At 43.3% G+C, this 26,794-nt stretch overlaps 1 protein-coding gene across 1 annotated transcript in view; it reads left to right on the top strand.

Annotated features, from left to right (window-relative positions):
• Positions 1–18,523, top strand: part of ism1 (isthmin 1) — an 88,938-nt gene extending 70,415 nt beyond the window's left edge. The window contains exons 5-6 of the mRNA XM_048536473.2: positions 13,028–13,117; positions 16,755–18,523. Coding sequence (XP_048392430.1) covers positions 13,028–13,117; positions 16,755–17,272 — 608 coding nt within the window. The 3' untranslated portion in view covers positions 17,273–18,523. The remainder of the gene's footprint in view (positions 1–13,027; positions 13,118–16,754) is intronic.
• The last annotated feature ends 8,271 nt before the right edge of the window (positions 18,524–26,794 follow it).

Below are 26,794 nucleotides of genomic sequence, written 5' to 3'. Positions count from 1 at the left end.
ACAAGGGAATGAAATTCAAGAGCTTGATGAATGAGGAATTTCAGGTGGTACTCAGCGATGTGGCTCATGAAAGGTTTGAAACTAAATAATATCGGCATATGATACAAGAGGAGCGGCTGTTGTAAGCGATAATGTTGCTATCTCTGGACAGGGAGGCCAGGGTTCAAGTCCCACCTGCACCAAAGATGTATTATAACAGGTTGATTAACACAATCCACAATAAAAATAATGGAAGCCTGGTATGACTGATAGAAAGTGAATAAGGATTTAAGTTTAAAGGCTGTCCAGATCAGGTAAACGGTTTTAAGTATTCTAAGGGCCAGATCACCATTCACTTCAGTTGTTCCCACCTCATGCCTGTATAGATGAGTGTAAGGAGCAGAGCATTGAACATTGCTAATGACTCAAACTTCACAAAGATTTGGCAAGTAGTGAAGCAGGTAGACAGGAATGACGCAGTTTGAAAGGTGAATAATGAACTTTGAGAAGACATCCGATTTCAGGTGATAAAAGATGCAGTATGTGGCTGAACTGAGAGACCTGGAGTTCAAATTCAGAGGAACTGCCCAGCTGACACAAATAGACAAACCCTACACAAGGTGAAACGTTAGATTTCTTAATGGAGAATAAATTGGAAATGGGTTAAAAGTGATTTTTGTTCTTATTTCGAGGATGGCTAATAACATAATGGGTGGTGTCCCTGCCTCTGAGCTAGAAATTCAGGTCTCATGTCCCCTTCCAAGCCTTGATGGTCAAGAGAAGGTGTGTTCATATCATGGCCAAACAGATTGAGGGCCAACCTGGAAATCCTTCCAACACACACACGAAAGGCAGGCAGTTAAACAGGGAATGGCTGCTGGTCAGCCATATGGTGGAATGGACGTTGGGACTTAACCATCACTGTACAGAGCTCCAGTCTGTAAAATAACGTGGAAATCTATATTAACTGTAACATAGACTCCCTGAGTAATTTATAATGCATCACCCCCACAATTATTGTTCAGCAAGAAAATTCATCTGTTTTCTCTTGAGTAGGAAAATAGTCTTCAAGCCTCTGGATTTTCCAATATGCAGTGCATAATTAACAGAAGTAGTTTGTATTTATAGAACACTTTAAAGATAGGAAACCAATCCCAACGCACTTTAGAGCAGCATTCGCAAGCAAATTGTGTGCCCAGCCAGTAGTTTCCACTAGTAGGAGAGACCGGGACCTGAGGACATAGTCTCAGAGTGAAGGGACAACCCTTTAAAACTGAGATGGGGAAGAGTTTCTTCAGCCAGAGGGTGGCGAATCTGTGGAACTTGTTGCTGCAGAGGTTGAGGTCATGTCTTCGAGTGTATTTATGACAGAGATAGATAGGCTGTCAGTTGGTAAGGGGATCAAAAGTTACGGAGAGAAAGGAGGAAAACAGGCTAGAGAAACATATCAGCCGAGACCAAATGGTGGAACAGAATTGATGGGCTGAATGGCCTAATTCTCCTCATATCTTGTGGTGTTTTGTTCTACGGATGTAAGAGGATATTTTGGACAAAATCTGAGGTAGGCTTAAAGGAACATCTTAAAAGGAGAGAGAAAGGTGAAGAGGCTTAGGGAGAGAATTCCAGAGGTTAGGATCCAAGCAGCTGAAGGCACAGCCTTTCCTAGGATACAATTAAAATTGAGGATGCATGTCAAGCCAAACCTGGAGGTGTGCAGAGATCTGAGAGGGATGTATGCCTAGATGAGATTGCAGAGATAAGGAGGGATTTACTATCTGGACAATTTACCCATAATGCTACTCCATGCAAAGAAAGAGCTACCATTATGTGATTGTCCAGCTCACCAGTGACCATGGGAACCAGGTTATACTCATGAATGCCTGTTAACCTAGCAGCTTTCATGCCGCCTTCATTCTAAAGCAGTCCATGGTGGTAGAGTGACTCGAAGATTGTAGGGAACAGTTATGAGGAAGCCAAATGTAAGGATGACAGCAATGGAAGATCCAAGAGCAAGATTGGTGGGGGGGAGGGAGAAAGAAAGAGAGAGGGAATGTCACACACCTCTGGGTTCAGCTGTCATTCATTGGCATTCTCAAGCAGCAATGTGGGAGTGCTACAATATAGCCTGGCGAAGATCTCAGAAAAATTCCTTGACCAGTGGAAACATTCTCTCATGACCTACCTTATTGGACACCTTCAGGATCTTGTAGGTTTCAGTGAGGTTGCCTCGCAATCTTCTAAACTCTAGAGAAAATACGCCTCATTTACTCAACCACTCATCATCTGACAAACCTCTCATTGTAGGGACCAGTTCAGTGAACCCTCGCTATACATTCTTCAATGCAAGTACATTTCCTTTAAGTTATAGCATAAAGAATTCATGTTAATATGCGAACAGGGTAGCCTGTATCATATTGGAATGTGATTTAAGATCACTTAACTGCTGGGAGATGGTTCTTTCTGCAAGCCCTGTGTGAGGCCTTGTCCTGTTTGTAGTCAGTCAATACCCAGTAATAAAACTGATCAAAGGTAACCAAATCTGTCCCACTTCATTAGAACAGAACACAATCAAATCCTGCGGTCTGCCTGTCCACGTAAAACCTTAACCTTTTCACCGACTGTGAGTCAATTCATAGCTACGGTTTTAACCAAAAAATATTGAAAGAACACCACTTACCTCCTAGAGTGGAAAGTGCATTAGTGCATTGTGTCTGGTACACTGCACTCAGCTGTATTTGCAAAGCTCAGCTTGGTAGCTTTCCCAGGAATGTATCTTCTCCTAAACATTGGGTTTTTACTGTAACAAATGAATACGGAGACCAGAACTCAGTGGTTCGTTGGTCTAGGGGATCTGATTCTCACGTGGGACGGCACACTGGCTCAGCGGTTAGCACTGCTATTGAGATTCAACATTTCCTGTATACTTCAACATGGAGCTCCACCATGACCATTCCCAGTCACTACAGAATATTCCCTCCGTCACTGCACTATCTCACCCTGGATTGCATATAAGTGTGGGTTTGGAACTTGTGAGATCAGAGTGCTACCCTGAGCAGTGGTCAATACGCAACATCTTCAGAATTCTGAAAACAAAGGAAAACAGCTTTGCGATCTGGGCGGAAACATGGTCAGAAATTTAAGCTGTTTCCCTACAGCTGGTCAGCTTCCACTGAGCTGATCTTTGCAATAAAACTGAGCCCCCAAAACAACCTAGACTAGAAAAGACAATAGCACTCAGGGAAATGCCTTACTTTATTTATGGGGTATAGAATTCCTACAGTGTGGAAGCAGGCAATTCGGTCCATTAATACCGACCCTCTGAAGAGCATCGCACCCAGACCCATCCCCCTATTCCTCTATTTCCTATGGCTAATCCACCTAAACTACACATCCCTGGACACTACGGGCAATTTAGCATGGCCAACCCACTAACATGCACATTTTTGGACTGTGGGATGGAAGCAAGAGCACCTGGAATAAACCTACACAGACACGGGGAGAATGTGCAAAACCCCACATTGTCACCCAAGGTTGGAATCAAACCCGGGTCCCTGTCAATGTAAGACAGCATTGCTAACCACTGTGCCACCAGACCACTTACAATCAACAGAAGAGCATTTTCTCTATGCAGAGAGAGAGAATGTACACCTTCGTGATTGGTTCATTTATATAGGATATTTCCCATGTTTCAGATGCAACATTCAACCAAGGCTCTGCCTTCTCTCTCAGGTGGACATAAAAGGTCACGCGGACGCTATTTGAAGGATAGCACAGACATGTCCCTCTACTGGCCTGGCTAATATTTCCTCTTCAACCAACAAGCGCCAAACAAAACTATTGTTCATTTAATGGCACAGAGCAAGGTCCCTTGATTGGCAAATTGGCTGCAATCTTTCTGACATTGCAGTTGTAATGAGACTTCCAGCAGCGGGTAGCAATGGTGAGAGAGGGCCCTGAGTGACGGAGCTGAGCATTCTCTGGGATGCCCACCAGCAGGTGGTAAGAATGAGGGGTGGGGGGGCAGCTGGAGCAGTTAAACAGACTTTTGCTGGAAAGATAGGGCATCTTTGGTGGGGAGAGGTTTAATGGGAGAGAGGGAAGCAGGCAGACAGAGGGTATTCCTCAGCCCAATATTATCCAAATGGTCATTTCATATCGAGTGTGAATAGTTCCATGTTTATCCTGAATTTCCCTTTTTGTTTGTAACGTCCTGATGTTGTTGGAACAAAAAACCCTGTTACATGGTTTTTGGGGCATTCCTTTGTTGAAATGTCACATTAGACAACACAGTGACCACACATCAAAAGGACCTCACTGGTTGACATCTGCAGGTTGTGAAACGTGCATCAGTGCATTCTTTATTTTGTGTCTGATTTTTCTTCCCTGCTTTCTCCATCAGGTACAATATCAAAATTGCTCCATTTATTTTGAAGCAACATTCACTCAATGTTCACCCATCCTCTGTGTAATCTTCCTTAGTTCTCTCATTGCAAGAATTTTACAGGCATGATAGAAGAGACAACTGAACCCTTAATAAAATCCACTCCTCTGACATTCCGAAGCTAAGTTGTCGATCTCGGTGAGACTCATTAACTGGAGGAAGTGACCTGGCAGAGCTTCCATCTAAGAGCAGAGAACAAAGAACAGTACAGCATAGGAACAGGCCGTTCAGCCCACCAAACCTATGCCAACACATGACACATTTCTAAACTAATAACCTTTTGCCTGTACGTGGTCTGTATCCCTCTATTAATAGAATCCCTACAGTGCAGAAACAGGCCATTTGGCCCAACGAATCTACACTGACCCTCAGAGCATCCCATCCAGACCCATCCCTAAAACCCACCTAATCTCCACATCCTTGAACACTACAGATAATTTCCCATGGCTAATCCACCTAGCCTGCACATCTTTGGACTATGGGAGGAAACTGGAGTACCCGGAGGAAACCCACGCAGACACGGGGAGCATGTGCAAACTCTACACATGACATTCACCTGAGGGTGGATTCAAACGCAGGTCCCTGGTGCTGTGAGGCGAGTCACAATGCCGTTCTAATCCCCTGCCTATTCATGTGTCTATCAAAATGCCTCTTAAATTTTGCTATCATATCTACCTCCCAAGGCAGTGCATTCCAGGCACTTACCACCCTCTGTGTAAAAAATTGCCTCTCACATCTGTTCTAAACTTACTGCCTTTACCTTAACCTCTCGTAATTGACGTTTCTACCCTGCGAAGAAAACTTTGACTATCCATGCCTCTCACAATTTTGTGAAGTTCTATCAGGTCGTCCCTCATCCTTCGATGTTCAGGTGCAAATAAACTAAAGTTTGTCTAATATCTCCTTACAACTAACTCCCTCCAAAACCAGGCAACATGCTGGTAAACCGCTTCTGTGCCCTCTCCAAAACCTGTGCATCCTCCTGGTTGTGTGGGGCCTAGAACTGTACACAACATTCTAAACGTGACCTAACTAATGTTCTCCACCACTGTTTATACTCTGTGCCCTGACTGATGCAGCATGCTAAATGCTTTCTTATCCACCTCGTCTGCTTGTGTTGTCACTTTCAGGAAACTGAGCACCTGTGCGCTTGTTAGATTGGCTCTAAAGAAGATATTTTAAGGGTCGGACCATGATTAATTAGAAATGTTAAAGATTTTATCGAACTGAAAGCAAAACACATATAATTCTGCAAGGACAGGTAGCAGTTCAGAAAATCATATAAAATGGCGAAGAATGACCAAAAAAAAACGAAAATTAGAGGGAAAACTAGCCAGAAAGATGAAAATGTTAAGAGCTTCCATAAAAATATTTTTATAAACAAACAGTTAACAAAATGACAGATAATAGGAGCTTTCCTGCTTCTAAGATGCTGTTTGGCCTGCTTTCTTTATCCAGCTCCACACCTAGTTAACAAAATGAGCTTGGTTTCTATAGAAAATGAGACCGGAGAATTAATAATGGAAAGTAAGGAAATGATGGATGAATTGGCCAGGTACTTTATATTAGTCTTCACTACAGAGGGTACAGGTAACATCCCAGAAGTAGCAATAAATCAGGAAATGGAAGGAAGAGTGAAACTCAGGAAGATTCCAATAATTAGAGAAGCGGTACTAAGCTGATGGCTGACAGGAGCCCAGGTCCTGATGAGCTTATTCATAGGATCTTATAAGCAAAGTCCAGTGAGAGAGTTGACAGATTGGTTTCAATTTTCCAAAACACTCATGTTTCAGGGACAATCCGTCAGATCCAAAGCGAACAAATGTAACTCCTTTATTCAGAAAGGGAGTGAGACGGAGAGCAGGAAGCTATAGGCTAGTCATCTTAACATCTGTCATAGGGGAAAAACATTATCCGCTGTTTGTTCTTTTTCATTCATTCATGGGATGAGGATGTCACAGGTCAGGCAGCTTTTATTGCCCAGAAGACAGTCGAGAGTCAACCACATCGCCGTGGTTCTGGAGTCAGACCAGGTAAAGATAGCAGTGACCCAGATGGGTTTTTCCCGTGATAATTGCCAGTGGATTCACGGTCACCATTACCCTGTAATTCCAGGTGTTTATTGAGTTTAAAATGCCACCATCTGCTGTGGCAGGATTCAAACATGAGTCCCCAAGGCCATACCTGAATCAACAGTCCAGAAATATTACCACTTGGCTATCGCCTCCTTTAGAGGTTATAACAGGGCACTTGGATAAATATAAGATAATTAGAAAGGGAAGCAGCATAGTTTTGTGAAAGGGAAATCATATTTGACCAATCTCTTTGAGATGGCAACACGTGCTATAGATAAAAGGAAGCTGGTGAACGTACTTTGCTTAGGAATCCCTCCCACGTGGAAAACAGCCATTCAAGTCTACACTGATCCCCTCAGCTGACCCACCTAGCTTGCACATGTCTGGATACTATGGTGAAATTTAGCACAGCCAATCCACCTAACCTGCACATCTTTGGAGTGTGGGAGGAAGAAGGAACAGACTCACACGATCACAGGAAGAACGTGCAAACTCCCCACAGACAGGTCACCCAAGGCTGGATTTGAACCTGGGTCCCTAGTGCTGTGGGGCAGCAGTGTGCACCACTGAGCTACCATGCCACCCAGGCATTTAGTAAAACTTGAAGATGTTTAATATCAGATCCATCAAAGCTTATTGTGGAAACTAAAAACTGATGATGTAGGAGGCAGCATAATGGTGTGAATTTTTCTTTAAGGCAACGGTGGTAGATTCTTGTTAAGGAAGGCGGTAAAAGGTTATCGGGGTAGGCAGGAATGTAGCACTGAGGTTACAATCCCATCAGATACGATCTTAATTAATGGGAGAGCAGGCTCCCCTTGAAGGACTTTGCAGGCTCACTCCTGCCCCTGATTCACATATTTGTTTGCTCATAAAACACTCACCTTTGGGTGTAAATCTCAATACTGTCTGCTACCGCCCTCACCTTACTGAAAGGTGGGGCAGGTACATGGGCCTGAATGGCCAGTTGCTGTTTCTTATATCCTTATTGTATTTTGAACACCTGGTTTCTATGGTGCTGCAGAATGAACAGATTTGAATAAATGGCCAAGATCCCAAAATGGATTTCTGCTGGCCGTGATGCATTATGCTGGTCAAACCGGATATTAGGTATTCCTGATGGATTCGGGTCCACTGGACGAGCGAACATTGGAAAACTGCAGGCACATCGCCTCTCACTTGGTGTCCTTCAAAATCAATGGTTGGAAAAATTACAGCCTGATTCTTTCACCATACCATACCATAGTTGCATGCCACATTCCTCCAACTGCAGGGAGCCAAGCAAGGTTTACCTTGAATGGCACCAGTCTCCCCACCGTCCCCCTGACTGGAGACAGTGAAGGATGATGTTCAAAACCATAACCTTTCAGGAGGAGCCCACAGCAAGTCGTACATTTTGGAGCAGGGGCAGACTTCAGTTTCCGTCACCAGATACATATTGCACATCTCCAACTCAGTAATTTAACTTGAGTTCCCCTTGAAGGACTTTGCAAACTAATTACTATGCAACCCGTTTTATATTCTACCAATTAAAGTTTCTGTAAGTAGTTCAAAGCAAAACTCTAGCAGCCAAGTCATTATTGCAACTTTGAAAGCATGTATGAGTTACTAATTTTCTTCTTATAGAAATTGAGGAACTTCTGAAGCTGTTCATGGCATTTAAATGCTAAATTACAGATAGTTGATGCAATTTTTACATCTGACATTAGATTCTTCATTCCATTGCAGCTGCCCTCAATATATCGTTTCCCAGCAGGAAATTATTACATGGATCCCAACTTTTTAACACGTCAGCTGTACTAATGAAAATAGTAAAATATTAGCAAACTTGCTTAATTCTCTAGTTGTAATTATACAGCATTATCATTGGCCATTGTATAATGGACATGTTTGTGGATATCTTGTACTGGAATGCAGAATCCACACTGTATCTTACACGGCACTGCTCATCATACCCGGAATGTGACTCCTGAATCCATCCTGATGAATGTGAATATTTTACAGACGCTATTGGAAAGTAAACATTAGTGGGGCTTGCTATTTTAATGCATTAAAATGTTTTAGCCTGCAATTACTGACTTGAGGAAGGGTTATTTAATTAGTGTCATGATTTATACTAAAACAAGTTGTAAGTGTCTCGACTGTACAATAAAACGCTCACCTCTCAGCTGTGGCATTAACCCTACCTCCAAAATGTCAGTATAAATATCCAGACTGAAGCCCAGCATAGGAACAGGTCCTTTAGCCCACCATGTCTATGCTGACCGTGATGTCATTCTAAACTGATCCCATCTGCCTGGACATGGTCCATATCCCTCGATTGCCTGCCTGTTCATGTATCTGTCCAAGTGTCTCTTAAATGTTGCTATAGTATATGTTTCTACCACCTCCCCTGGCAGCATGTTCCAGGCACCTATCAGTCTCTGTGTAAAAAAAAACTTGGTCTCATACACCTCCTTTAAACTTTCCCCCCCTTACCTTAAACCTCGTTTGATACTACCACCTTGGGGAAAAGATTCTGATTATCCACTCTATACATTGCCTTTCATAATTTTATACACTTCTATCAGGTTGCTCCTCAGCATCTGATGCTCTAGTGAAAACAATCCAAGTTTTTCCAACGTCTCCTTATAGCCAAATCAGACCAGGTAATGTTCTGATAAGCCTCTTTTTTGCAACATGACCTGTCAACTCTTATACGCAATGCTCCAACCAGTGAAGGCAAGCGTGCATTTTCCAGTACTGCAGATGTGCTGCACTGCTGGAGGTGCAGCCTCTTAGATAAGATATTGCAGGCTCTGAATCTTCTCTCAGCTGCATGGAATCAACCCCATGCAAAAGTCATACAATGTCTTTGCTGATTATTTCCCCTCAAGCAAAACATTAAAATGGATTATTTGGCAATTATGCCATTGTGGGAAGATGATTGTGCTCTAAAATTATCCCAATCTTTGTAGTTAATCAGGGATGGAGGATTTTAGAACAGTCACTATTGCCAGAAAAAAATGATGCGCGACAAATTAATGAGAAATACATCTGACAGATTATCCAGACGTGGTGACTTCAGGTCTTAAAAGAAGTGGCTGCAGAGATGTTGAGAGCATTGAGTGTCATCTTCCAATATTCCATAGAATCTGGGAAGGTCTCTGTAGATTGGAAAATGACAACTATAATTTCCCAAATCAAGATAGGGAGGGAGACAGAAATTGGAAGCTCTAGGCTGGGTAGCCTTGTATCTAGAATCAAAAAAATGCTGGTATCTATCATTAAGGAACTAGTAACAGGACATTTAGAAAATCATGATGTAATCCAGCTGCGTCAACAAAGCTTTATGAAATGACAATTGTGTTTGAAAAGTTTCCTTAGAACTCCTTGAAGATGTAGCCAGCAGGGTGGATAAAGAGGGTACTGTAAATGTAGTATATTTAGTTTTCCAAAAGGTATTTGTATGATGTGGCATAAACTAAGGACTCATGACTTTAGAATAATATATTAGCATGGAATTGTCAACCTTACAGAAAACAGTCAGGATAAATTGCTCAGTTTTACGTTAACAAACTGTAACTAACAGGGTATACAGGGATTAGTGCTGCATCCTCAATTATTTACAATTTATTTTTATGATTAGGATGGACGGACTGAATGTACTGTTGCCAAGTTTGATTTGATTTGATTTAATATTGTCACGTATCAAGATACAGTGAAAAGTATTGCTTTGCATGCTGTCCAAACAAATCATACCTTACATAAGTACGTCAGGGTGTTAGAACAGAATGCAGAATATAGCGTTACACCTACAGAGAAGATGCAGAGAAAGATCAACTCTACCATGTGAGAGGTCCATTTATAAGTCTGATAACAGCAGGGAAAACGCTGTTCTTGAATCTGTTGGTACACTTAGAACTTTGGTATCTTCTACCCAATGGAAGAAGATGGAAGGGAGTATGTGCTGATGATGTTGGCTGCTTTCCTGAGGCAGCAGGAAGTATGGGCAGAAGCAGTGGATAGGAGTTGGGGTTTGCGTGATGGACTGGGCTGTGTTCACAGCTCTCTGTAATTTCTAGTGGCCTTGGGCAGAGTAGCGACTGTACCAAGCTGCGGTGCACCCATATACGATGTTTTCTATGGTGCATCTATAAAAATTGGTAAGAGTCATTGTGAACATGCTGAATTTCCTTAGCCTTCTAAGGAAGTAGAAGTGTTGGTGTGCTTTCTTGACTTTGGCATTGATGTGGATGGACCAGGACATTTACTGATGATGCAAAGATAGATAAGAAAGCAAGTTGTTAAAAGGAGGCAAAGTGTCTGCAAAGGAATGTGAATATGTTGGGTAGGCAAATTATTGCCGGATGGGGTATGATGTGCTGAAATGCAAGTTAATGTAGATTTACAAAAGGAAATCATGCTTGACAAATTATTGGACTTTTTTGAAGATATAACTGGCAGAGTGGATAAGGGAGAGCCAGTGGATGTGGTTTACTTGTATTTTCAAAAGATTTTTGGTAAGCTCCCACATAAGAGATGAGCACGGAAAATTGGGGCATATGCGATTTGAGGTCATGTCCAAAATGGGTTCAGAAGTGGCTGACTGACAGAGAACAAAGATCAGGAACAAATGGGTCATTTTCCAAGTGGCAGGCAGCGATTAGTGGGGATCAGTGCTTAGACTCCAGCTATTCACAATATATATTAATGATTTAGATAAGGAAAATACATGTCATACCTTCAGGTTTGCAGGTGGGTATGAGGGTGAGCTGTGAGGAGGATGCAAGAAATTTCAGTGTGATTTCAACATGTTAAGTAGGCAAATATGTGGCTGATGCAGTGTGATGTGGATAAATGTGAGGTAGCGAGACCTGGGTGTCCTTACACACCAGTTGCTGAAATTAAGCATGGAAGTACAGCAGGTGATGAAGAAAACAAATGGTATGTTGGCCGGAGAGGTCTTGCTGCAATTGTACGGGGCCTTGGTGAGACCACACCTGGAGTGCTGTGTGCCTTATCTGAGGAAGGATGTTCTGGTTATGGAGGCAGTGTAAAGGAGGTTTACCAGACTGATGATGGGACTGATATATGGGGAGAGACCAGGTCAGTTAGGGTGATATTCCCTGGACTTCAGAAGAATGAGAAGTGTTCTCATGGAAATCTAGAAAATTCTAATAGCATTAGACAGGGTATTTGCAGGAAGGATGTTCCTAATGACCAGGGAGCTGGGAGTCACAATCTGAGAATATGGGGTCGGCCACTTAGGACAGAGATGAGGAGAAACGTCTTCACCCAAATAGTGGTGAGCCTGTAGAATTCTCTGCCACAGAAAACAATTGAGGCCAAAACATTGAATCTTTTCGAGAAGGAATTAGATACAGTTCTTTGAGCTAAAGCGATCAAAGGGTGTGAAGAGAAAGCAGGAACAGGGGACTAAGTTAGATGATCAGCTATGGTCATATTGAATGGGGCAGAGGGCTCGAAGGGCCAAAGAACCTACACCTGCTCCTAATTTCTACGTTAGTACACTTTGGTAGGAGGAGTAGAAAAGAACAATATTATTTAAAGTTTTGATATACTGTAAAGTGCAGTATGGTGAAACTTAAGTGTCCTCATGCATGAAATACAAAGAGTTAGTACGCAGATGTGGCTAGTAATTAGGAAGGCAAATAAATGCTGGTCTTTATTGCAAGAGAGGGGCGAAGTATAAATGTAGGGAAGTCCAGCTACAAGTACAAAGCCTAATGGTGAGATCTCTTCTAGGATTTTGCCTAATGCTTTGGTCTATTTATTTAAGGATGCATATATTATGACTTGGAAGCAGCTCAGAGTAAAACATTCTGAGATGAGTGGGTTTGCCTGAAAAGGTAACGGTCGAGTAGGTCAGGCCTGTACTCATTGGAGTGTAAAAGAAAGAGCAGGTCTGGCAGCATCTGTGAAGACAAACCGGAGTTAACGTTTCATGTCTGGTGACCCTTCTTAGAACCTCAGTCTCCAGACCTGAAACATTAACTCTGATTTCTCTCCACAGATGCTGCCAGACCTGCTGAGCTTTTTTCAGCAACTTCTGGTTTTTGATTCTGAGGGAGTTTGATGATATGTTGAGAGGATGTTCCCCCTTGTGGGGAAATCAAACACTAGTGGTCACAGGGGTCTCCTCCCACCACTAATAGGATTGTGAATCTTTGAAAGTCTCCACCCAGAGACTGAAATATTGATTGTACTCAAGGCTACTATTTTTGAGTGGGCGTGAAGGGATGGTCGGGATGGTCAAGGGTTCCCGGAGGCAGGCAGGACAATGGAACTAAGGCCAAGATCAGATCAACCATGACCTTATTGAATTGTGTAGCAGAATCAAGGCTGAATGGTCTGCTCTCATTCTTATGTTTTCATTGGCCATTGTGTTTCCAAGATATCAAGAGCACTCGCATGTTAAGAGGCTCCACTGTGCTTAGGGAAGGTGTGAAAATGCAATTTTTCATTTTGAAGCATTTTATTGATTCCTTAAAACCTGTTATTTTCCCGGATCTCCCCTCCCTTCCCCAAGGAATTGAAGACACTTTCAAGACTGCAGCCACAGAAATGAGCCTAATGGCAGGAGGTGAAGATATAAATGCCACAGAGCTATTTGGCCTGGGTAGGTATCTGGTCTTGCTGGTAAAGCTGAAAGGCTATATTCTTAAGATCAATTACTTTTACAATCATGTGACAAGGCAATGGACTACATAATCAGCCGACTTCATACTGGGGGTACAAGACACACCGATAAAGTCTCGTGAGTGTTCACCCAGAGAATGTTCTGAGGACCCAGGTTTGAATCTGCCAAAGCAAAAGGTGCAATTTGAATTCAATAAAAATATGGAATTAAGAGTCTAATGATGGCCATGATCCCATTGTCAATTGCTGGAAAAGCCCCTCTGGTTCACTAATGTCCTTTAGGGAAGGATACTGCCATCCTCACCTGGCCTGGCTTACGTGTGACTCCAGGCCCACAGCAATGTGGTTGACTCTTAACTGTCAACAGTTGACTCTTAGGGCAATTAGGGATGGGCAATAAATGCTAGCCTAGCCAAAAATGCCCTCACCCCGTGAATGAACAGATAAAAAAAACAAGCAAGTGTGCCTGGGCTGCATGCGATGAAGAAAAAATTAGCACAAAACTTCTAATTGGCATCAGAATGAGTGACACTGGTCACAGGAAACACGTAGGAAAATAGAACATATGAGCAGGAGTCAGCCATTTGGCCCCTTAGGCCTGCTCTGTTACTTAATATGACCATGGCCAATCATCCAACTGTTCCCACTTTCTCCCCAGACCCTTTGACCCCTTTAGCCCTAAGATCTATATTTAACTCCTTCTTAAAAACATTCAACGTTTGCCCAGCTGTTTTCTGTGGTAGAGAATTCCACAGGCTCACCACTTTCTTGGTGAAGACATTTCTCCTCATCACAGTCCCAGTTAGCCTATCCATTGCCTCCTCTTGCCTACTCATGCTTTTTGTCATCACCCTTCAGATGTTGGGTGCTACGACTGAGAGGTGAAGCCACCCACCACCCGCATCTCCCCAGTTGCCCCCATACACCCCTCCCTGTTTCAAGAGCTCGCCCAAGTAATTTTTAAAGTTTGTGAGGTGTCCTGCCTCAACTAACTTTCCAGGCCTCTGGGCGAAAATAATTTTCCTCGAATCCCCGCTGAATCTCCTGCCTTGCACCTTAAAATGATATCCCCTATTATTGAGCCTCAACTAAGAGGAATAGTTGCTTTCTATCCACCCTCATAATCTTGTACACCTCAATCAGCATTCCTCCCTCTCTCCCCAGCCATCTCCATTCTAAAGAGGTCACCTTTCACCTACTAGTGACACCCGTGGGACCTCACCATTGCTGGTACGCTTGACCACCCCTCTGGCCATCCAGCTCCCACCGCTTCACCCTACACTGTCCTTCCTGCCGAATTACCATTCTTGTTAATAAAAAGGCTCTAGCTCGGGGAAAATCAGAACAAAAATTTGGATATTTGGAAAAGACTTGCCTGGATTGGAGAGTTTGAGTTATAAAAATCAACTGGAAAGACTGGGACACTTTTCACTGGAGCATAGGAGGTTGAGAGGTGACGTTACATTGGTTTATAAAATTATGAGGGGTATAGATAAGGTGAATGACAAGGGTCTCTTCCCTAGGTTGGGGAGTCCAAAACGAGGGAAGCAAATCTTTACGGTGAGAGGAGAAAGATTTACAAAGTGCTTGGAGAGCAACTTTTTAACACAGAGAGTGGTTTGTGTGTGGAATGAACTGCCAGAGGAAGGGATGAATGCAGGCACAGTTATAATGTTTCAAAAGACATATGGGCAAGTAAATGAATAGGAAAGGTTTGTAGGGATATGGGCCAAACACAGGGAGGTGGGACTAGTTTAGTTCGGGAACTCGATTGATGTGGACTTGTTGGACCAAAGGGTCAATTTCCATGCTGTACGGGTCTATAAATATGTGGGACACTTCATACACAAGAGCTTCAGATATAGGAACAAGACTATAAGAACAGGAGTAGGCTATTTGGCCCACCGTGGAGTGCTAATATCACAGGACTGGTAATCCAGGAGACTAGACTATGTTCTGGGGACAGGGATTTCAATACCCGAAATGGCAGATGCTGAATTTGATAGATGTCTGTCATTAAAAGCTAGCCTAATAGTGATCATGTACCCACTGTTGACTGTTTTTGAAAACACATCTGGTTCACTAATGTCCTATCGGCAAGGAAATTTGCCACCCTTACCTGGTCCGGCCTATGTGTGACTCCAAAATCACAGGAGGTGGTAGATTTTTAATTTCCTTCTGCGCAATTGGGGATGGGTAATAAATCCTGTCCGGGGTAGCGACACCCGCATCCCATGAACAAAGAACAGATCTTGCCCTGCCATTCAAACAGTTGACCATCTACTTATAGACCATATTTCACGACTACTCCCAGAACACTTAATATCATCATTGTACATGAAACTCTCAATTTTTGCCTTGATCATGCTCAATGCCTGAGCTTCCACAGCCTCCCTCTGAGGCAGAGAGTTTTAATGATTCATTAACCTCCAAGTGAAGAAATTCCTTCCATTTTCAGTCTTAAATAATCTGCCCTTATCCTGGGATTGTATCCACTGATTCTGGTTTCACTAGCTAGGGGAAAGCCATTGGACAGCACGGTGGCTCAGTGGTTACCACTGCAGCCTCACAGCTCCAGGGACCTGGGTTCAATTCCACTCTTTGGTGACTGTCTGCGTGGAGTTTGCACATTCTCCCCGTGTCTGTGCAGGTTTCCTGCAGATGCTCTGTTTTCCTCCCACAGCCCAACAGTGTGCAGGTTAGGTGGACTGGCCATGTGAAATTGCCTGTAGTATGTAGACTAGGTGGATTAGCCATTGGTAAATATGGGGATAGGGTGAGTATGAGTGGGACGCTGTTTGGAGGGTCAGTATATTCTTGATGGGCTAAATGGCCTTTATCTGCACACTGTAGGGATTCCTATTTCCCATTTATAATCCAGCCTGTAAGAATTATTGTAAGTCTCAGTGAGATCGCCTCTCATTCTTCGAAGTACAGTTTCCTCAATCTCATTAGGGCTTCAGTGAAACACACTCCCAAGTGAGCCATTTCTGTAAATGCTGAGCAGTTCAGACCTGGGTAGCTTCGAACCATCAGACTTCCAGTTACGAGTTGAATGTGCTAACCCATTGGACCGCAGAGACAGAGGCCACTTGCAGCTCTAACTGCTGTTATTGATGGTTGGCTTAATGGTTAAAAAGGGTTCTTATTAATTACCAGTTTAATAAGCAGCATCTCCCAACTGGGATTTGACATGTGCATCGGACAAGTTGGTGAAGTGAATAGTTTTTCTTAAAATAAAGAATGGTCATGTCTTTCCAGTTTAGTAGAGAAAAGAATCATTTTGTTTTTAATAAATGGCTAAGGCAAAGAGATATACTCCCCACTGACCACAAAATAAGCAGATTGTTCCCTCAAACAGCCCTGAAGCTGAACTACACCAAACTCTGAGGCAGAAGGTCAGTGTTGATTTCATTGGATGGTGTAGCAGGTTCGAGGGGCCGAATGTTTTCTCACGCCCAGAGTCCTGTCGGTGATCAAAAGTGGCTTTTGCAGTTGGGGTTTTTGTACAGGCTTTCAGGGGCTCGCCGTGTCAGTAATGGTCCTTTTTCCACAAGCCGATGCCAGTGTTATAAAATGTTTCCCTTCCGTTCCACCCCCTTCCGAAACCCTGCCAGATACCGACAGCTGCGAGAGGTGGATGAACTGCAAGAGCGAATTCTTGAAGAAGTACATGCACAAGGTTGTGAACGACCTCCCGAGCTGCCCCTGCTCCTACCCGACAGAGATTGCCTACAGCACAACTGATATCTTCGATCGCCCCAAACAGAAGGACTTTCGCTGGAAGGACGCGAGCGGACCCAAGGAGCGCCTGGAGATCTACAAGCCGACGGCACGCTATTGCATCCGCTCCATGCTGTCCCTGGAAAGCACGACACTGGCAGCTCAGCACTGCTGCTATGATGAGAACATGCAACTGATCACCAGGGGTAAGGGTGGAGGGACCCCTAACCTCATCAGCACTGAGTTCTCAGCAGACCTACATTATAAAGTGGACATTCTGCCATGGATCATTTGCAAAGGGGATTGGAGCCGGTACAATGAGGTCAGACCCCCAAACAATGGTCTGAAATGTACAGATAACCCTTCTGATGATGTGTACGAGAGGCAGTTCCGAGAAGCCCGGGAGTATTAAAAGTCTGGCTGCGATTAATAGACTGAATGCTCACTTTCTGGAGGAAGTGGGTTTGTTTCTATGTGTGGCCAGGCATTCAGTGCCCTGGAGATGTGCACCCAAAGCATTCAAAACACCGCAGAACAGAGTTCAGTCACTTGGCACCTTGTTGATGCTTCATTTTTGCCTGCCCTAAACGTCTGAAGACCGTTTTTCTCCTTTTCCTTTGAGCAGCAGCAGCAGGCTTATAGTTCAAAGGGAACACTGTGCCCATTTTGAAAACAGTTAAAGGGAAACAAATTTGTTTAATCTAATTCCATTGGAGGGACCGGGGAGAGGGTGTGTGTGTGAGTGAGAGAGAGAGATGAGACAACCCACAGCATTCAAAGCATTCTGTGGATTGGAGGCATTTTCAGTGAATTCGACCATAAGCAAAGGAAGTGGCACTTTTAAAGAGTTTTGTCTCTCTCCCTATGTCTTTCATGTGCTCTTGAGACTTCTTAAGAGCCAGTTTATAAACTATTAATTGTACTGAAATCAAAGTGTTACAGAGAATCTCACTTTAAGTTGTGACAGAGAATTTTCTCATTGAAACCTCTTTTAAAAAATGTTCTTAAGATTTTTTTAAAAATCTGCTTTATCATTGTATAGTATTTATTGAGCTGCAGTTTAACAGGCACTCATGCTCACACACACTCACACACTGTCACATACATGCAAACACTCTCACTCGCACTCTTGCACATAGACACACTCTCAAACATACTTACACACATTCACACATGCACTCACTCACACATACATGTACTGTTACACACACACTCTCACTCTCTCTCTCTCTCAAACGCATACACACACACACAAGCGCACGCAAACACACACACACACACACACACACACACATTCTGTCTCTCTTTCTCTCTCACACACACACGCACACACACACACACACACACAAACTCCCTCGTGCACACACAGACTCTCTGACACACGCACACTCTCACATCCATATCGATACACACACACAGATACACACTCACTCTCTCCCTCTCTCTCACACCGAGATATACACACCAACACACAGATACAGTCACACAGATGCTCACAGACTCTCTCTCTCTCACACTACACACACACACACCTACAGGCTCTCTCACGCCCACACAGACTGTCTGACACTCACACAGTCTCTCTCTCATACACACACAGACTCATGTACACACACGCACGCACGCACACACACACACACACACACACACACACACACACACACACACACACACACACACACACACACACACACACACACACACACACACACACACACACACACACCTTCATCTGGTTTGCTTATTTTAGATACCATCTGGACTTTGAGCCATGCTGAACACAGCAAAGACCAGTGAGAGAGAGAGCTTTCATATGCCTTTTCGAGAAGAAAATCTGAAAATAAATTGTAATTGAATTTTAAAAGTAACCTAGAGGTTTTCCTTCCTCCTTCAGCACCCTCAACCCCTCCCCATCTTTTATCCTGTATATATACATGTGTGTGTGTGTGAAATGTTTTAACCTGCACCCTTTTATCAGTCCATTGCTATCAGATGGGGGCCAGTTTGTACAAGCGTTTGATCACTGACTGCCTGGAGCGACCAGCTGCTGACCCTCATGAGCAAGAACAAACACACAGATGAGATTCAGATGGGTTTGGTCACTGCAGCTAGCATTGCTTGGCATTCTCATAGCTTCTAATCTGACTGTCACTGCTCTGACCAAGTCTATTTTTAATTTTTATCCCAAAATCGCCATTGGACCTTCTCATCACCCAGAGAGAGGGTGCAAAGTACATTTCAGTTCTCCACTCCCTGTTTTCTTTAAGGCTGCAGCAGCTCTGAGATAGTTCGGTGTTAAATGCCAGTCCCTTACATTAACTCACGCTTAAGGTTACATTATCCAGAGGGATGAGAGCAACTGATCTTTATCTCCTCTGCCCAGGAAGCCCTGGAAAGCAAAGCAAGGTGCATTTATTTACATAGAACATAGAACATTACAGCACAGTACAGGCCCTTCGGCCCTCGATGTTGTGCCGACCTGTCATACCGATCTCAAGCCCATCTAACTTACACTATTCCATTTACGTCCATATGCTTATCCAATGACGACTTAAATGTACCTAAAGTTGGCGAATTTACTACTGTTGCAGGCAAAGCATTCCATTCCCTTACTACTCTCTGAGTAAAGAAACTACCTCTGACATCTGTCCTATATCTTTCACCCCTCAATTTAAAGCTATGCCCCCTCGTGCTTGCCGTCACCATCCTAGGAAGAAGGCTCTCCCTATCCACCCTATCTAACCCTCTGATTATTTTATATGTTTCAATTAAGTCACCTCTCAACCTTCTTCTCTGTAATGAAAACAGCCTCAAGTCCCTCAGCCTTTCCTCGTAAGACCTTCCCTCCGTGCCAGGCAACATCCTAGTAAATCTCCTCTGCACCCTTTCCAAAGATTCCACATCCTTCTTATAATGCGGTGACCAGAACTGTACGCAATACTCCAAGTGCGGCCACACCAGAGTTTTACACAGCTTCACCATAACCTCTTGGTTCCGGAACTTGATCCCTCTATTAATAAAAGCTAAAACACTGTATGCCTTCTTAACAGCCCTGTCAATCTGGGTGGCAACTTTCAAGGATCTGTGTACATGGACACCGAGATCTCTCTGCTCATCTACACTGCTAAGAATCTTACCATTAGCCCTGTACTTTGCCTTCCAGTTACTCCTACCAAAGTGCATCACCTCACACTTGTCTGCATTAAACTCCATTTGCCACCTCTCAGCCCAGCTCTGCAGCTTATCTATGTCTCTCTGCAACCTACAGCATCCTTCGTCACAACTCCACCGACCTTAGTGTCGCCTGCAAGTTAAAAACAGTTCAGAGGCAGATGTACAAATCTGCCCAAGCCTGAATCCTTTCTGAATGACATTACCTGCCTTGGTAGCTGAACTGTTTCAAGAGACCATTCTCAGCTGCTCACTGTTAAACCTGACATCCTTTAACATATCACAGAAATCCCTCTCTGAAACTCACGGACACTTCCACTGGTGAGAATGTGTGTCTTCTTAAAAAGAAACTAACAATAATAACTGCTTGTTTAATAATTTGGGGACTTAAGAAAAATACCTCTAAAGGGCTGGCACAAAAACAGGAAGAGCATTTAGCGGATGCAGTGATTAGAGCTTTTCAAAAAGTTGCTAAGTGCTTTGTGATCAAGGCTGCCCTATAATCCAGATAAACAGGCTCTCTCTGTGATTTCTCCCACATGCTGTTCCTGATCCCAAGGAATGGGGGTCCTCACTGGCTAATTATCTCAATTGGAGGCAGACAGGGAAGTTGAATCAGGCCCCAATATCACCGGGCTGGGATGGAATAGGGAATTATTCCGGGTTAAATGAGCACTGGTTTACAAGTTATTGTAGAGAGGATATCCCCTATAGACTCATGGTGTCACACAGTGCAGAAACAATCTTTTTGCTCCAACCAATCCAAGCCAAACATAATCCCAAACTAAACTAATCCCACCTGCTTGCTCCTGGCCCATATCCCTCCAAATTTTCCTATTCCTGTACTTATCCAAATGTCTTTTAAGCTTTGTATTGTACCCACATCCATCACTTCCTCAGGAAGTTCATTCCACACGCAGACCACCCTCTGTGTAGAATTTACCTCTCATGTCTTTTTTTATAAATCTCTCTCCTCTCACCTTAAAAATGTACCCACTAGTCTTGAAATCCCCCCTCCTAGGGAAAAGACCCACCACTAACTCTATCTATACCTCTCATTGTTTTATAACCTTCTTTCAGGTCGCCTCTCAACCTCCTGCGCTCTCTTGGATAATAACACTTATTCTCGCCCTTCTCACCCCTCCTCTGATGAATGACAGCAGACTATTTGAGTGACTCTTGGTTCTGAAGAAGGGTCACTGGACTCAAAATCATTAGCTCTGTTTCTCTCCCCACAGATGCTGCCAGACTGGCTGAGTTTCTCCAACAATTTTTTTGTTTCTGTCTCAAGGATAATTAGACTGTTTAAGTTCTTTGTAGGTATCTGGGTAATCTTCCACATTGGCCACTTGAAGCCAGTGACAAAGTTCGACTAGAATGGCCTGGCAATGGGACCTGCTTGTCTCCGGACGCTGATCTTCAACACTATAATTTGGAGTCTGTGCTCATCTTTATCCTTCTAGGAGCAGATGCACTGCCACTTCTTCACATCACATGAAGCAAACAAGTGACTAGCAGCACGTACATCATCTCAAATCAGGGCCATGAGTGACCAGGGTTAATCCATTTCCTTTGGGGTTAGTATTGGTAGTTGAGAGAACTCCTGATTGCTCCCCTATGCCTCAACAGCCGGGCCTGAACCAAGAGGGCAGGCAGATCTTGGTGTAAAGTTTTCCCTTAGGAATGACAGCTCAGACAATCTAGCACAGGCTCAGGATTACAAATAGAATATGAGGTGAAGTTTCGTTATGGCGTTTGAAACAACAACAGACCAACATTTGAGTGGCACTGTGCCTCAGTAGTCAGTTCTGCTGCCTCACAGTGTCACACTCAATTCCACCCTTGGACAACTGCCTGTGTGGAGTTTGCACATTCTCCCTGTGTCTGTGTGTCTCTCCTCCGGGTGCACCGGTTTCCTCCCACAGTCCAAAGATGTGTAGATTAGGGTGGATTGGCCATGTTAAATTGGCCCAGAGTGTCCAGGGATGTGCAAGCTAGATAGATTAGCCATGGGAAATACAGGGTTACAAGGATAGGGTAGGGGGTCAGGCCTGGCTGAGATGCTCTTCAGAGGATCAGTGTGGACTCATTGCGCTGAATAGCCTACTTCCACACTGTAGCAATTTGGTGATTCCATGAATCTTTACCCACAAAATATGACCTTGTTACTATAAGGAGTAGTCAAGGGGAACATAAAATATAGGACCAGAAGTAGGCCATTCAGCCCATTGAATCTGCTGTGCCATTCAATTAGATCATTGGCACATCCAATAATCCTATACTCAACGTTCTTGCCTTTACCCCATAAGCCTTGATTCCCTTCCTGATTATAAATTGGAGTATCCTTGAATAAATTTAACTACAAAACCTCCTTAGCTCTCAGCGATAAAGAATTTCACAGATTCACTACCCTCTGAGACAAGAAATTCTTCCTCATTTCCAACTTAAATGGGTGACCCCTTACTCTGAGATGAGGCCCTCTGGTCCTAGATTCTCCCACAAGGGGAAACAAACTCTCAGCATCTACTCTGTCAAGGCCCCTAAGAATCTTGTATGTTCCAATAAGTTTGCCTTTCATTCTTCCAAACACCAATGGGTACAGGCCCAGCTTGCTGAATCTCTTCTCGTAAGATTTTCTCCTCTGAGGAGGAGCTAGGTAAGCACGAGGTAAGAAAGATCTCGACTTTTATCTTGATAGCATTAAACATAAGAGAAAGGGAAGAGGTTTCTGTGGTGTACGAAGGCTGGCATAGCTTAGCTGGACCGAATGGTCTGCTTCTGGGCCATAGGTTTCAGGTAAATTGAATGATGAGGATTCAAATTCATCAAAAAGTCATGGATATTCTACATATCTTTGATTACTGAGTGTAAGTAGGTTACCTACTCAATGAACTGTCGATGGTCTAAAGATCAGGGAAGCCTGGGAGAATGGGAAACAGTCTGTGATTGGCTAATTTACCTTTTTTGGCAAGGTTCAGGTACTTGCTTTGGCATAGTGGAGGTTGAGAACTCTGCCGTCTCACTGTAGGGACACCACATTCACTACAGCTGGCGAGCAGTCCATTCAAGCATTTTTTTTAAACAGCTGCTGGACCTGGTCATCTTAAGGACACCAAGTGTGTCTGCGCTGAGGAGGCTGGTGTGAAAGCGAGACTACAAGGTCAGGGAACACATGAAAGGAGAGCCCAGTTGAACTCAGTTGGTCAACAACACCCAAAGCAAGAGGTATCAGTTGTTGGTCACTGAAATACTTCAGAGCAGGAAGAAAAGGCTTCAAGCAGCAGTGGGATTGACATCAGTCTCCAAACAATCGAAGTTCAGGAAAACTCCCAAAAAGAGTTGGAAAGGCAACAGGGAATCACTGTCTCTGTATCAAATCGAGGGGAGCGGACAAAGAAGTCATCCCCATACAGCTGAAGTGCTGTGTTTGGCTCACTGAAGTCTCAGGCATTGTTCAGTAGTTGAGATCAAGGCTGACATCGGCCCACAAGCAATATTTGCTTGGTGCAGGTGAGAAAGATTGGAGCTGGGAGAAACCTTAAGGCATTGCCAGCTTAGTGAAACTAGCTGTCTGTGCAAGAGCTGGAAACGTGGAGAAGAAGTGCTGGAATGCTTCAGAAAATGAGTGAAACACAGACTCTGGGGAAGAGATTTAACTACTAGTATTGTGGGCAGTTATTGAGACAGTCTGTGATGGAGCAGCTTTTGAGAGAATTTCAGTGTTTCTCTGATAGTGAAGAGCTGGAATCCATGTGAAGAAGGCACAGTTTTAAGGAGATTTGTTCATGCTCATCCGGGTGAATGCTAAGTAATCTATGGGATCTATCTTGACCACATCCATTTGATGTGATATGTGGAGCTTCCGACCACAGTCTGTTCATTCTTATTTACCTCATGTTAACATGGAAATTAGAATATAAGCTGTATAGAAAGTATATTATTTTAATTATTTAAACTTGTATAGTAAAGTTTAGTTTTGTTTTCAAAAATCTTGTAGATTTATTGTCTAATTCACTGAAGTATCAAATTTTATGTACTTTAGATAAAAAAGGTTACTAGACCCCAATCAGATTGTCACATAATTTGGTGGTCTCATCTAGGACCATAAGATAATTTGCACCTTGTTCTGGATCTGAAATCTACACACAAATATGAGTTGTGGAATTTCCTGAGGTTAAAGCAGGAAGAAGAGACCTCAAGCCGCAGTGGGATTGAATCAGTCTCCAAGCAGTCAAAGCTCAGGAAAACTCCTGAAGAGTTGGAAAGCCAACTTTCCAGTTTATTACTTGTTGAAAATCAAAATAACTTTGTCAGTTGCTATGACTGATCCCTCTGTGATTGGCTAAATTTAACCAAGGCTAGGTTAATAACATTAGCAGGAAAGTTGGACTTAGAGCAATAATCATGGGCTGGAAAAGCTTACATAATTGAAGAGATAGTATCAAGGCATTTTGAATTGGAAGAAGGAACAGCCAAACAATTCTGTGGGGTTGGTTAGAGTTCTGTTGCAAATGAAGTGGCTTGAGATGGACAAAGAAACAAGGAAGTTGTAAAATAAAAGGCAGACGAAAGCAAAAGGTAGATCCAAAAACAGTAAATTAAAACTTGCACTCCTGAGAGAAAAATACAGCATTGTTCCTTTGTTTAAGAAGGGAAACAGAGATAATCGAGGTGATTACAAGTCTGATGTCATTAGTGGGTAAGCTGTTTGAGAAGAAAATGAGAGGAAAGATTTCTTCACGTTTGGAAGTGAAAGGACTTGTTGGTGATGGGCAGCATAGGTTTGTGCAGGGACATTATATCTCACCAACTGGTACTTTTTTGAGGAGGTGGTAAGAATGCTTGATTATAGATGGGCGGTTGATGTTATCTTCACAGACGTTAGTGAAGAATTTGATAAGGTACCTCATGGCAGGCTGGTACAGAAGGTGGAGTCTCATGGGATCCAGGGTGAGCTGGCTAGAAGGAAACAAAACAGGCTTGGTCATAGAAGACGGAGTAGCAGTGGAAGAGTGCTTTTTAGAATGTAGATCAGTAACTAGTGGTGTTCCGTAGGGATCAGTGCTGGGTACTTTGTTGTTTGTTATATAAATGACCTGGAGGAAGATGTAGGAAGTCTGATTAGTAAGTTTGTGGGTGACGCCAAAATTAGCAGAGTTGCAGAAAGTGAGTAGGATTGTCAAAGGATATAGCAGGATATAGATAGATTGCAGAGTTGGGCAGAGAAATGGCACTTGGAGTTGCAACTGTCTGTGTGGAGTTTGCACATTCTCCCTGTGTCTGCGTGGGTTTTCTTCGGGTGCTCTGGTTTCCTCCCACAGTCCATAGATGTGCAGTCTAGGTGGATTAGCCATGCTAAATTGCCCACAGTGTTCAGGGGTGTGTGGGTTATAGGGAGATGGGATTGGGTGGGATGCTTCAAGGGGCGGTGTGGACTTGTTGGGCCAAAGGGCCTGTTTCCACACTTGTAGGGAATCTAAAAAAAAAATGCGAAGTGATGCAAGATCAAATTCAGGTGCAAATTATACAATAAATGGCAGAATCTTTAGCAACATTAACATACAGAGGGATCTGGGTGTACTGGTCTACAAATCCCTGAAAGTGACAATGCAGATGGGCATGGTGGTCAAGGAGTCATACAGCACACTTGCTTACATTGGCTGGGGCACTGAATGTAAAAGTTATGTTTACAGCTGTACAAAACTATAGTTAGGCCACATTTTGAATTTGCGTGCTTCCAGCAGGATGTGGATGCTTTGGACAACATGCAGAGAAGGTTTATCAGAATGTTGCCTGGTCTGGAAGGTTTTTAGTTGTGAGGAGAGATTGGATAAACTCAGATTGTTTTCACTGGAAAGATGGAGGCTGATGGGCAACCTGATAGAGTTGTACAAAATGATGAGAAGCATAGATAGAGTGGACAGTCAGAGGCTTTTTCCCAGGTTGGAAAGGCCAACAACAAGAGAGCACAGGTTCATGGTGAGGGGGTAACATTTAGGAGAGAAGTGCAGGGGAAATTTTTCACACAGAAGGTGGTGGGTGCCTGGAACACATGGCCAGTGTAGATGGTGGAAGCAAAAACATTAGTAATGTTTAAGTCATATCTTGATAGATGCACGATCATGAGATGAACAGAGGGGATGGATACCGCACATGGATAATTAGTAGTGGTCCTAAATTGTGACTAGGAATCAGTGCAGGCTTGGTGGGCCAATGGACCTGTTTGTCTGCTGTATGGTATTGTTTATTATATTAATAAGGGAGAAGAGAGATTATGAAAGAACACTTCAAAGAAAGAAATAACTCAAAGCATGACCTGAGAAATGTAAAGCTTAGGTTACAGGAGTGAAAAGGAGTCTAGCAGTTCAGTTGAGGAGGGAAGACCCATTCAGTAGCTTGATTTAACCAAGGATCTTTGTTTAATTCCTACAAATATAGAAGAAGGGGTCGAGAGATGCTGCAATTGAGAAAGTTCCCACAAAATTGGCCACCTGACTTCTAGACTCTTATGCTAACAAAATGTTCTGAGGGGTAACGTCTGGGATATTTACTCACGTTTCTCATGAGAAGAGTCTTCAGATTTTGCAGCAGTCAGGCAGAGGCATGGGTTTTGAGCCTCTTCCTGAGGTTTACTCATGAACATTTAGGCCAATGACGAAGAAACCCCATCAGCCATTTTTCAATTCTTTAGCAAATAAGAAATGGTAGGGGAGTGATGTCTTTACTCATTGAAGTTGGAGAGAAGTTTTGAAGCATTAGGGAA

Source organism: Stegostoma tigrinum, chromosome 9 (genome assembly GCF_030684315.1).
Source record: "Stegostoma tigrinum isolate sSteTig4 chromosome 9, sSteTig4.hap1, whole genome shotgun sequence".
NCBI lineage: Eukaryota > Metazoa > Chordata > Chondrichthyes > Orectolobiformes > Stegostomatidae > Stegostoma > Stegostoma tigrinum.
The sequence above is the reverse complement of the archived record's forward strand: the minus strand, read 5'-3'. Positions and strand labels throughout refer to the sequence as shown.